Source organism: Mixophyes fleayi, chromosome 6, assembly GCF_038048845.1.
Source record: "Mixophyes fleayi isolate aMixFle1 chromosome 6, aMixFle1.hap1, whole genome shotgun sequence".
In the NCBI taxonomy this organism is placed as follows: Eukaryota; Metazoa; Chordata; class Amphibia; order Anura; family Limnodynastidae; genus Mixophyes; species Mixophyes fleayi.
The window spans coordinates 62,929,770-62,943,772 of record NC_134407.1 but is presented as its reverse complement, the minus strand read 5'-3'; the positions used below and the strand labels follow the sequence as shown (position 1 = coordinate 62,943,772).

Genomic DNA, 14,003 nt, shown 5'->3' with positions numbered 1-14,003 from the left:
AATGATGCAATATACACAAAAATAAGCTTCACCACGGACCTGCACCCAACACGCCCCCATTTTATACAAAACACGCCACTATCCACCCAACCATGTTCTTTCCCACCAAAGCCCCACCTACTTCCCCATAAGTTCTTACCTTATCATGGTACACAAATCGGGACAGTTATTTAAAGATTAAATATAAGGTGATATAATGCAATTTGTGGAACCAGACTCTATTCTTAGAAACAGATATGTGTATATATTTAAATTGACTGAAATTTTTTACCTCGCCAGTCCTCACCAAACTCCCTCCCCCCTTCCATATACAGATGGTCTAACAGTTTTTATATATGGTATTCAAAAATTGAGTCCAATATCAAATGAGCAACAAGGCCCTCCCTGGTAATGTAACTATGAAAGAGAACTCTATAAGCATTCATATTATATATGAGAGCAATATGGTATTAGTGCATCAGTATCTCTTGGCTTCCTCTTTTAGTTCACATTAACGGCTTGGTAGTAACTCACGTCCAAGTTGCAGTTCTGTCAGAGTTAAAGTCTCCTTGTTTTGAGGGTTATGACACGTGTAGTTACCACCCTGGTGTTTCTTTACTCCAACCAAAGTGAGTTGTGTTCCATTTGAATGGATCTTATAATCATGTTGGATCCTCTCTCCATTAAACCTCCATTCAACAAAAGGCAAAGTACTATCACAGTGCAGGAATATATCTGCTCCTAGTTGCTCATACTGATGGGTGATTGGAATAGACACTGTAAATAGTAGAGATAAATGCATTAGAGTCATTTTCTTGATCAAAAAGTAATTCTCTTTTCTCATATACATGTACAATTCAGTTTATTTTATTCACTGGAAAATGATTCCTAAATATCCATGTTATTGTACATGTCGGTTTATTTATAAAATTTAGTTGTAGGTTTGGATGTTCTTTCTTGTCAATAGGTGATAACTTCTACATTTGACAAAATATTAGCAAAGCAAATCAAATATAGGTAAAATAAATACTCTTTCTTCACCCCCGATAGATCCTACAGAGCTTATTGCAGTGAACAGTCTACTGTAACTCATGCCTAATCCTGCACACTCCACCCATCTTCTCCCAATCCCCAAATCCACCCTCTGTTAATTATTTCCAGTAACCAGTCTCTGCATTCACATCATTTCTCCCTGCAACCGGCCTACTCAACCCAATTCCTTCCCAACTTCTCCACTCCCATTGCCCTACTGTATGCCCAACTCTAATTTACCTCTTCAACCTGTCTCGCTCAACTGGCACATTTCTTTCCTCCTTTAAACACATGCTCATCTCACCAATCCTTAAATAAAAACAAAAAAAACACCCCCAAAAAAAACTTGTCCCAGTCTTTCACAAACTACCGCCCTAGTTCTCTCCTCTACTTTGCCTCCAAACTACTTGTGTATTTGTGCACAACTGCCTATCTCACTTTCTCTCTTCTCACGTCATTCTTGACTCTCTGAAAATAGACACCCCCATCCCCTGAATGTTCCACTGAGACTGCTGCAAGTAGATCATTGATCACTTTTGTGACTGCAAAGTCTAAGTCACTTCTCCATACTCATCCTTCTTGATTTCTATGCTGCTTTCTACACTGTTGATTATCCTCTTCTTTAGTAAACCCTTGACTAGCCATTGTAACTTTTCTTTCCTAATTAACTTCCTACCTATCGAATCTCTGGCACATCCCCCACTACACTCTATTGTGGTCCCTCAAGATCCTGCTTTTGGCCCTCTGCTTTTCTCACTGTACACCTCTTCTCTTGCAGAACTAATTTGCTTATTTGACATCCAGTACCACCTCTGTGCTGACAACACCCAAATCTATTTCTCCTCCCCCGACCTCTCCCCTTTTGTAATATTTTATGTAGCCAACTGAATTGTAGAAGCTAGAAATTACAATATTACAAATATTCTAGAAGCTATATAATATTTATTAAAGATCAAAAAGCCCTATTTTTCTATTTTAACAACTGCCCATATGAGAATATTTTACAACGCACCGACTGGTGCAACAAAATTCATTAGTTATCCAAGTGTTCATATAAGCAGGCAATATATTTTCATCTCAATTGGTACAGATTTTTTTTTATAGTAGTTTATAAAATTCTTGATATAACAAGGGTAGAAAAACAGAATGGTAAAAGGGATGGGGAAGTAGGGGTGCATCACACTTAGGAATACCTCATCCTTGATTAAAATTTAACGTCTAACATAAGAGGAAATTCCCATCCGTTAAACAATAGAGATATGAAACATAGGAGGAGCTAGAAGGGAGGGAAACAGGGGATTGCTGGTGTCGGGAAGAACCAAGAAGGGGGAAGGAAGAGAGAAGAGTTTGAATTCCTAAGCTACATCTATAGGAATTGACTCATGAAGATCCCTCTTCTCAAACTCTGTGTTAAGTCCATGCACTCCATAAAAATAAAAGTTGGATGAGCCAGTCATGAATTGGGCTTGTAATGATTTTGATTTTATATATGTCAAACATTATTGATAAGAGCAGGCATTGTGGGATGGGGGAGGGGTCAGGTTTATTCCAATTTAAGGCTATCGGATATCTAGCTCCTGTAAGTATGTGCCCTGCGAGCTTAAAAAATCTGCTTTGGAACCTCCGGGTGAGAAGATAGGAGAGGTTTGCAGGGAGCCGATTCTGGGTGATCTGATTTATTAAAGCTCCACCATATGTAAGAGTGCCCTGAGCGTCACGTTTCTGCCACAAAACATCCATGGAAGCTGGGTACATGACCAAGTCTGGTGGGCACCAAGTACTATCTGATCAGGAGTTTATGAGTATACTTTTATTTGCATGCAGATTGACGATTTGGCAACATCTTCTCTGTGAGGCCACTCCTCTGGATCAAGAATCTTATCCATGTCCTTTTCCCGATGAACCTTGCGAGACTCCTATGTTAGCAATTTATGTTGGAGAAGTGGGGAATAAAAGGTGGAGATAAGGCCTCTGGAAGAGAATCTACGCAAGCAAAATGTATTTAGGGGAGAGGGTTGGTATAGGAAATGAGGTTTATCTTGCTGTCATACAAATGGCAGGTATACAAATATTGGTGGAAAGAGTCAGTAGGGAGAATTAGGAGATCACGAAGCCCAGAAAACTGGGAAGACACTCCAAGGCATTATATTTAGGAGAAACTTAACATTATGTTTGGTCCAATTCTTGAACATTCTGGGATCGAGACCTGGAGGGAACAGGTTATACCACAAAGTGCCCATTGTCTCTGCATTATAAAGTTTATATGTGCGGATGTAATACCTCCACATTGAAAGATTTATTTTTTGCAAGGCATTCATACCAAAAAAAAAAAATTCTCTCCATGGGTCACGATCAATAGTCTGTTTCCAGCGTGCAAGCAAAATACCTTTTCTCTTGTCATTAATGGCATGTTATTTAAGTGTGAATAAAAACGGAGTTTTAAACTGGACTTTGGCCCACTCTCCTATTTCACGAGTCTGCAAGAACACAGCTACTACATTTCCTGTGCCTTATTTCTCTCTATTCAACACTTTCACCTACTCCCTCACATGGCTACTGATACCATTACTCTATACTATATGCCCAAACCTGTCCCCTCTATCCTCTGTCGCTCCCCCTCCACCACATATCATTGTCCCCCCAGAACATCTAATCCCGCCAATCTTATTCCCATCCTTCCTCTCACACCTTTCTTTGTACTATGCACTCTGGAATGCAAGATCTGTTTGCAATAAGCTCTCTCCCATTCAGCACCTCTTCCTCTCCCATTCTTTTGATCTCCTGGCCCCAACAGAAACATGGATCTTTCCCTCAGATACCGCTTCATCTGCTGCACTCTCCCACAGGGGTCTCTCCTCCCACATTCCCCATCCTGGGGAATGCTAAAGAGGTGGTGTAGGTGTCCTACAGTCACCTGGCTACACCTTCAGTGTTATCCCCCCTGAACCCTTCCTCTGCTCCTTTGAAGTTTGCTCCATCAGTGTCTTCTATCCTCTCCACCTTTGTGTTGCTGTCATCTATCATACCCTGGTCCTTACTCACAATTTCTTGATAAGTTCGCCGCCTGTTTTCCTCTTTTTTGATCTAATTACAATCAGTGATTTTGACATCCCTATCGACTCTTACTACAGCTGCCTCTAAACTGCTAACTCTCACTTCTTCCTTTGGCCTCTCCCAATGGACAACTTCTGTCACTCACCATGATGGTCACTCCATGGACCTAGTGTTCTCCCATCTCTGCGACATCCCCACCGTCTCCAATTTTGTCTTCCACTCAGTCCACAATCTCCTTTTCTTTACCCTTCCCCCCCTCCAAAGTCGCTCACATGTCCCACCAACAGCCCTGCCACCATCTTAGCATCCTCACTCTTATTTCTTCCCTATCTTGCCCCAATGCTGCTGTCACTCTTTACAACTCCTCACTCTGTTGCCCTTGACAGTGCAGCCCAAGCCACCCCACTCTCTGCTAATCTAAACCCCAACCTTGGCACTCCCCTCTTACTCGTCTCCTCCAAAAGTGTTCCTGCTCCTCTGAACGCCAATGGAGGAAATCCTGCTCCATTGCGAACTTCATCCACTCCTACTATTCTGCCCTCTTTCTTGCCAAAAAAACCTATTTGACAACTCATCTCCTCCCTGTCCAATAAATCCCATTGCCACTTTTCTACCAATAATTCGTTACTTTGTCTTCCCCTTGTCCATCACTGCTCTCGACTGCCACCTACTTCAAAAACTAGATTGACTATCCACAATCTTATCTGTTCTCACCAGACTCGCCTTCCCCCACCTGTCCTCTCTAATCGCTCACTCTGCCACCCTTGGCTCCTACACTCATGTAACTGTGTCCGGGATACTCACTTTTCTCGTTCTTCCTCTCCCAATGCCTGTTTGCACTGTGCTCACCTCTCTCTCCACGGATATCTTCCCCTCGGCCTTCAAGCATGTTTTCTTCCCCCCTATTCTCAAGAAACCCTCCCTTGACCCATCCTCTCTCTCCAACTATTGTCCAGTATCTCCGCTTCCCTTTTCTGCTAAAATTCTCTAACTACTTGTCTTCAACCGTCTGATCCACTTTCTCTCTTCTTCACCCTCTTTAGTCTGGCTTCCATCCCCTTCACTCAACTGAAACAAATAATTTACTCAGCTAATTTCAAAGGTCATTTTTCCCTTCTTGTACTCCTCGACCTTCCTGCTGCTTTTGACAGTTGCTCATTCTCTTCTTCTCACCCCCATTCACTGCCTAGGTGTTTGTTAAACAGCTGTCTCCTATTTGCCTCCTACCCCTCTGGCTGCTCTTTCAGCGTCTCTGCTTCCGACTCTTCCTTTTGAAATCCCCCAAGGCTCTGTCCTTGGCCCTCTGCTCTTCTCTCTCTACACCATCTCTCACTGAACTTATTAAATCAGCCTGCCTCCAATACCACCTCTATGCTGTCGACACGCAAATCTCCCTTTCCTCCCATGACCTCTCTCCCGCCTTCCTAACCCAAGTATCTAGCTATCTCAGCTATAACTACCTGGATGTCACTTCCTCAAACTCAACATTTCAAAATCTGTCCTCCTGCCAATGTTTGCTGTCCCTCCCAATATCTCCCTCTTGGTTAACAACAGAACTTTTTCCTGTCACGCAAGCCTACCTTGGAGTCACCCTTGACTGTCCCCTCAGATCCAGTCTTTCACCAAATTCTGCCACTTCCTCCTCCGTAACATTATGAAACTCCTCTGGAAGCAACCAAAATCCTGGTCCATTCTCACTTATTTCAGATCTCAACTTTTGCAACCTCCTTCTCGCTGGCCTTCCTGACTCAATTTTCAGACCTTCATTCCATACAGAATGCTGCGGCTAAACTCATCTTTATCTCCAGTCACATCTCTTCCGCTACTTCTCTGTGTAGTTCCCTTCATTGGCCTCCTATCATTTTCATAATTCAGTTCAAACTCCTTACCTTTACCCTTACATATCTGACGTCGTCTTGAGGTACATATATGGCTGACCACTACACCTCGGACCTCTGCCTCAATTCACCTCCTCCCATGCTCACCTCCAAGACTTCTGCCATGCTGCCCCCATTCTTCTGGAACCCGCTACCTCGCCCCACTTGACTCTCCCCAAACTTTCAGTCCTTTATCCGCTCACTCAAAACTCACCTTTTCAAGCTCGCCTATCCTACCACCTCTTGACCATCTTATGCTTTACCTCCTCTTCCTTCCCCTCCCATCTCCATTTTCTCCCATTTCGTTCTGCTGTCTCAACACCCGTCCCTCTAGAATGTAAGCTCTCGGACAGGGTTCTCTTTACCCATTGTCCCAGGTTTGTCCACTGTGACTACCTCGTATGTCCTGTCATGCATTTTGCTGCACTCTGTGCAAGTTGCCATAGCATTACTCACACTCATCTGTGCTATTTATATGCATTATCTCATCTATTTGTTACTTGCTTCTGTATCCAGCACTACAGAAGCTGTGGTGCCATACAAATAAATGTGTAAATACCCAGGTCAATGTATAGTTATTTCAACTGATATATGTTTCTACAATCCTATTTCTTTCTGTGCTTGCTACCATCTCTAGTGTGTACACCTCTAATACAATTAGGAAGCTCAAATCTGAAGAATATTACATTGACTGTCACTCTATAGATAATGATGGCTTATGTGAAAAAAAATGTTCCCCAAAAAATGGACTGACCATGTTGGCAGTTTAGAGAATATCCCTAAATACACCTTTCCAGACTTTAATGATATGTCAGTTTCTAGCAGTGGTGAAAAACTATGTATCTGAAATGCTGATTTTTCTTGTCAGCGATTACTTGCAGCAGTTTAATTGATCACTAGGGTGAGACAGTACTACTTGTAAAGTGATAGTAGTCTTAAGAAAATTTACCCTTAGTCCATTATGAAGATTTATATAGTGCCAGCATACTCCACATCGCTTAATAATTGGAAATACAGTAATAACACAGGTTATTACTAGACAGACAAAGAGGGTCCTGCTTGTGAGTTTATAATCTAAAAAAAAGAGAAATTTGATATGTTAAATACCACAGACTGCATATTGGTCCAACCAGACTGCAATGCAGATAGCGATGTTGGTGTAGAGGTGAATAGGTTGTGAGTTACATTATTCTCTTTCTGTACTCTGAGTGAGCAGTTAATAGGTAGATATATCAGATAGTGGGTAGTTCAGAAATTTGATCAGCCCACTTGAAGAGCTGTGTTTTCATGGAAAGTTTTCAGGTTTGGAGGCTAGGTTAAAGTTTCTATATATAAAGGAGGGAATTCCACAGATTGTGTCAAACTGGGAAAAAATTGGGACCAAGAGCAATGAGGGAGAATGAGAAGCGTATAGCAGAGAGATCGAGTTTTGGGAAATTTTGAGACAAGGAAAGATATTTATGTTGGTGACATTTTGTTAATGGCTTTCTTGTTAGTAGAAGTTTATTGGAGTCTGTAAAATATGAGTAAAAGTGGAGCAGCATTAAATTGTTGCCAAGGTAAAAGTAGTCTAGTTTCTGCATTCAAAGTGGATTGTAGGGTCTGGTTAGGATAAGATAGCAAAGTGAATATTGCAGTATTTTGTATGAGATCTGTACAGATTCTGAAGAGGTTTCTAAGATGCACATAGAAAGTATGAAGATTCAACACTAGCTCCAGATGACAGCTGTCCGAAAACAATTCTCAATGACCGCTACAAACATATCTAAATTCCTGCCATCAGCACTCCGCTAACAGCAATCTAGCTAGTCTCCTCATTTGGCCTATTGCACAGCTTCCCCTACTCTGCAATCAGCCTTTCAGTGAAAAGGTCACATAACATTTATTTCACCTGTTTGTAGCCTTTGTAAAGTCTCAGTTCAACCAAATGTTTGCAGAAGCAAAGTTTTGTTTTGCATTTTATGGTTTTTGTACTTTAAAGATTACTTTGTTTGACTGTACATCACCATTACCTTCTCCTGTCCATCGACCTCATCCCTCACTATTCTACCATCTCCAGTCCCTGGACTTTGGATTCATCCATTGATATTCTACAATCCTGACTTCAGCTTGTACCCCACTACCAATCTTCTCTAAGCGACTTGACCAGGCATGTTGTGTCGGATTTCTACCCCAGCCAAATGGTTCTCTCTTAGGAGCTACCAGAACTGTGACAGAAAGATTGAATTGGATCAAGAATGGTGATGAACAGCAGAAATCAACAGTAGGTAAAAATGAATCTAATTATTAGAAGGTATACACAATGGGAACCAGAAGGATAGAAGGGTAAGTAGGCTATCAGACCTCCAGAAATTGAATTGGAAGCATGCCCTGAACAGGCCATGCTTCTGAAATGCACATCCCTGAATGTATGTACCAAGGAATATGATGGTTAGAGAAATAAATCCACCTTCAGAATAATGTTCCACTTGTTCCAACTCCATTCCCTGTCACAATCTCTGCATGCCACACTTTACAAATCAATACAGTGACTATGTATTGTTTGGATCACTGCATAATACTTAGTCCCACTGTCTGTCAGAAAAGGTGGTATGCTCTACTCCTGGATTACCATTCATCTTCAACTGCATCTAGAGGAAGAAGCACCACTCCTCCTTACAAACTATTTGTGTGGGTCTACTGGGGGGGCTCAGAAAATACTTTTCCAGCAACCTCATGGGTCATTACAGGAGGAATTGCTATATGGTAGAGAGAGTAGTCCCATCTTTCTCCACTATTGCACATTGTAAATAACTACCCTATTTTGAAACTGGTTCTAACAATTGTTTGAACCTCAGATGAAAGATCAGATAGGGAAAGCATTTTCATACATGAACACTGGGTCCACTATAGAAATACACATAAGACTAATGTACGAATATGTCCACTTCTAGGCAGCACCTAGTTATATTGGAGAATTTCTCAGCAGCAAACTGATCCCCAAACCTGCGCCTCATGTTTTTAAACCGCTCGATTTCTGGCTCATTCTCCCCTCCTTTGTGACCTCCCTGAAAGTGTAATGCTAATCTGTTTTAGAACAGATTTATCACTCTCTTGTCAAAGAAAAATTTTAGCAATGGCTCCCAATATATACCATAACTTATATCCCTGCTATTTTCTGGATGGGACATTATTACTATCATCATCATTTATATAGCATCGGCATATTCTATAACACTTTATAATGGTTTATAATTGGGAACAAACGCAAAGCAAAAAAAAAAGTTTTTTTTTTTTTTTAACATGCAAAGAAGCTAGAGGGCCCTGCTTGAAAGCTTACAATCTATAGGACAATAAGAGCTTGATATATGATGTTAAGTGGCAAATATTGCATACTGGTCCATTCAAAGCACTTTGTGGGCTATGTGATCCAATCACGATGCAAAGCTGTTTAGGGGGTGTCAGGGGGTTGTTTGAGTATAGGAACAGAATACATGTAAGGTTTGTGTACTGTGTAGAAGATGATATTTAATTCCACTAGACATGATATAATATCCAACATATACACAATATGAAACATTTGCTTATATTTATCCCTACATCACTCCTAGTTTCCTTTAAAGGAATACATATACAATTGACACTATGCTACCTTCAGAGGTTACCAATTTAAAAAGGAGTCTGTTTATTATGGGATGTAATCATTTGATCAGTTATGTTTCCCATAAGGAATATATGGTGAACTTGGGAGTCTTGAAACAAAAATTTGGGGTTTTTTTCTACAAAACTTCAGCCGTCAAACAATGCTTACAGTTCTCCATCTGATAACAGGAGACTTAATAGAACAGCAGCATGAAAAGAGACAATAAACAAATCATTTTGGATTTAAATATGCATTGTATAACATGTAACCCTTGGTGGACTGTTCAGCAACAGGACAAGTGAAAAAAAATATTTGGGGAAACGTTGATACTATTTTCATAATTGTCCTGATCTAATTATGAGGCGCTCCACAAACCCTTAATGGAATTCTAGAAATGGAAAAATGGTAAAGAGGATGATGGCTGGGTAGCACTACTAATATCACCATCCCACTAGGTACCAGCAGGAAGCACATGAGAATTACCCTTCCAAGTCTACACTCTTGGTCTGTCCCTTAATCTCTTAGCCCTCATCTTGTACTGGAAGACAAAATAAATGTTAAAAAAAAAGTCAAACCTAATTTTCTAGTGATATTTTATCATACTACACATATGTATATAATATATACTGTATTAGACAAAATGACAGCAAAATGAAAGACAACTGGCTAGTGTTACCAATAAATATCACTAGATCTGGTCTATCCCTTTCCTTTTTGCTTATTGATCCTATGTGGTCTAAGTGATCAGTAACAGTAATACTCATGCCAAAAGCAGCTGCATAAAGTGTGTCACAGTTGTACACAAAAATGGAAAATTGCATTTATTAAAATGCGAGACCATGGTATGAATTCCTACAATAGGTTGTTTTTCTTATTTTGTAGATAATTTAATAAACCTGTAGCATTTGTAAAAATTATCTTGAGCCTCCAGATAAATGAAATGTAATCACTTTCACTGGTCCTTTAATATAAAAAAAAAAAAAAATGGAGTGCACAGCTTTCAGTAGAATAGTACAATCTGGTGACAGATGGCACTATACCAGTGTTGGCTAACCTGTGACACTCCAGGTGTTGTGAAACTACAAGTCCCAGCATACCCTTCTGCCAATAAGCTGCTGTATATTATCAAACCATGCTGGGACTTGTAGTTTCACAACACCTGGAGTGTCACAGGCTAGCCAACACTGCACTATACCAACCCAATCACCCTCTAGTTACACTTGAAGTTCAGGGAGTCTAGAGGCGTACCAAGCGATTGAGATGTATTGTGACTTACGTGTACTCTATATGCACAGTACAATTAAGCACAAGTGACCTTTTCATTTCCATCTTTATTTTGAAAATAATTTCCATGAATCTCACTGTTCTGAACATTTATTTCCTGGTGCTATTATGTATTCAACATTATTGTATTATATAATACTATCATGTATCATGCTTCTGCGAACAAGGAAAAATAGGAATGATTAAAATCTAACATCGCAAAGCTTTGCTGACCTCTTTTGATGTAAAAAAACAAACATGTCAACAGTAAAACAGCCAACATGACTGTTTAAAGCTTCCTTGTGATAAAACGAAAAAAAAAAAAAAAAAAAAGGGATCATTGCTGTCAAATTCTGTATATCTTACAATTTCTCATACATAATGTTAGTGTTTGCCATATCCCAATTTTCTGAATCTTGCATGTGGAAACATAATTTTAACAGTCTGTACGTCACCTTTAGTCTCCATCAACTCTGAAGGAGGAGGCAGAACCAGCAGGGTTGCAAGGGTGATGGTCCAGATCATTCTCCAACTTACAGAAAACAGCAAAGATATCTAGGACAACATTAGTTTAAACAAATATCTTAGTTCATATAGAACATACAATCTGTCTAAAAACATTGTGCCAATATCCTAAACATGAACATTTTTAGTGAAACAGTCTACCTTTCTGAAACAGACCATACAGAAAATCGCATGTGGTTTTACCTTTCAATGTGCTCCTTTCGGGAGGCTATAAAGTGTGGATTGAGACTTTCATAAAGCTGAAAAAGTATATAAGTTTGTAATTACATATAATGTTATTTCCTGTGTGGGAATTAGGTTCAATATTTCACTTCCTGTTATTAGTCAGGAAATAGGCTGAAAGAGACAACTAAAAAGACGACTAAAATAGGGAACAAACTATGTTGATGCTGAGAACTGCATTACAAAAACAAAATTAAAGTGCTATATGAAAACTTAAGTTTGAATGCATTGGAAAACCCATGGTACTTTCCATACATTGAGGGAACATTACAGCGTTTACAGTACTTCTGGATGAACTATGTGAAAAGGTGCCATCAGTGAATAATTGTAGCCTCTACTGTAAGTGGCCAAGTACTGTAATTAAAAAAAAAAAAAATATGACAAAAATGACACATTAAGCATACTGAAGCATATTTTGAACATGCAGAAGCAATTGAAAGTTATATTAATTTGTATTCTAGTTGTTTTTAGCTATTGTAAGATTAAGACCCCAAGGGGCTGTAGAAACAATACTGGTCTACAGCCCACCTTCTAATCCTTCGATGGCATTCCTCGACACGTTTTCATTGCACCACTCTATTTAAAGTATTTAGCATTCTTCATAGACCATCATGGTAAACTAAAAATGCCTGAATGAGGTGATGAATAAGGAACAATCCTGAGCCTAGTTGGTCAAGTATACTTGCCAGTACCCTTTACGCAAGTTTAAGGTAAACACATTACTCCCCACCAGCTGGTCTAGTCATCCAAGCAGGGCATGGGATAAGCATTTATAACTATGACCTCATTCAGCCCCCATAAGTCTACTCAAAACCTAGTGATGTGGCCTTTTTTGGGAACAAGAGAAATATAGACATGGTCGGTTTTCACACCATCTGATGTAGGTTTTCCAGACGCGGTGGTAAATACATGCCGAAACTGGTTTCATAGCCCAAAGGAGGGTGTTCACTACTCGGAGAGAACCGTCTGCACCCCTCACAGGCTGGCCTCAACAGCTATGCCGTTAAATTGAGCAGAAGCAACTCCCCTCCCCTCCACGCAGCTGCATGAGTGGACATCTGCTACTGTTCAGAGATCATTGGGCATCGTCCTCAGAAGACCGTTGCATTCAGGGGATCATGACGACAGGATACATGATAGATCTATTAAGTGTGGTCTTCCAAAAACTTCCCAATTACGATATGTTGCTTCTTATCTAAAAATATTTAAATAGTATAGAATAAGGAGAAAAGCTCAGTTACTGATGGGGAAACCTTGTTCATGCAGAAATCTCATAACATACAATAAAGTAGCAGTGATTGATCTAGAATCACATCCATTGCATTCTATTTTACTTTTTTATTTTGCTCTACTGATTCACATTCAGACACTGTATATTGCATATAAATAGATATGAAAAAAGTTACATAAAACCGTACTGAGCATAGTGACATTTCATTAACCAATCACAAGTGCTCCTACTGTATTGTGCATGCCAAAGAGTCGTATACAAAATATTTAAAAGAATTATAATCGCTGCACCCACTGTGTGCCAAATGCAGTTTTAGGTCATTTCTTTCATATCTTTATTCTTATGCAATATACACAGTGACTGATCTAGAATCCCCTCCAATGCATTCTATTTTACTTTAATTTTATTTAAAGTATTTCACACTATTTAATCCCTGTACAATTACTGCTACTTTATTGCATGTTAGGAGCTTGCTTCTTCTATATTGGTACATAATATGACCATGTACATAATGCTTCCCTACTCAAGGGTAAAATTAAGTGCATGGTAGAGAATTTGAAAGATAGAAGACAAAGGGAAGGTCTAAATGGAGGATAGCCAGACTGGAACTCATTAGTGGTGCTTCAAAGTAATCCCGTATTGGGCCCAGTCTCTTAATTCTTTTTACTGATGACCATGTAGATGGACTAGAAAGTAAGGAGTATTTTCAGATGCTACCAAGTTACTTAGCAGGATAATAACTTGGGCCCAAAATATATAAACAAAATGTCCAATCGCATTTAACAGATAAATATAGGGTTATTCACCTAGACTGTGGTAACAATGTTACGACATACTTTAAATTGAATATAATGGGGGGAAATGGAGATAGCAAAGGGACTTCAAAAACATGTTGCTGAGCAGTTCAGTCATTTGGCCACCCCAGACTACCAAAGCTTCTTCCACCCATGGTTCCTTCTTATATAATGCATTTATAAGTACATCATACACAGTCACGATGACCAAAGTAATGTATATCAGATTTAAAATAAAATAATTAACCCTGGAATTAGAACATGAAATTAAAATATTTGGTATTTGACTTATTCTAAAGGAAGATGAAAGTGTCATTATATAATGTATATGTATGATATTGTATGTAATATTTGCAAGCTGCAGTATGCTCCTGGTACCTAAAAGCTTTTTTTCTCAAAATGCT

General features: G+C 39.5%; 1 protein-coding gene across 2 annotated transcripts in view; it reads right to left on the bottom strand.

The window, feature by feature from the left end:
• The window catches only part of EBI3 (Epstein-Barr virus induced 3), a 305,430-nt gene that overhangs the window by 14,527 nt on the left and 276,900 nt on the right, over positions 1–14,003 (bottom strand). Inside the window, exons 1-3 of one of the 2 annotated variants that reach the window (XM_075216740.1) lie at positions 11,536–11,639; positions 11,283–11,382; positions 514–756 (exon numbers count right to left, since the gene is read on the bottom strand). In XM_075216740.1, the coding sequence (XP_075072841.1) occupies positions 514–756; positions 11,283–11,352 (313 nt within the window). In that variant the 5' untranslated portion in view covers positions 11,353–11,382; positions 11,536–11,639. Of the gene's footprint in view, positions 1–513; positions 757–11,282; positions 11,385–11,535; positions 11,640–14,003 lie in introns of those variants that run through there. The other variant, XM_075216741.1, reaches the window with a different exon arrangement.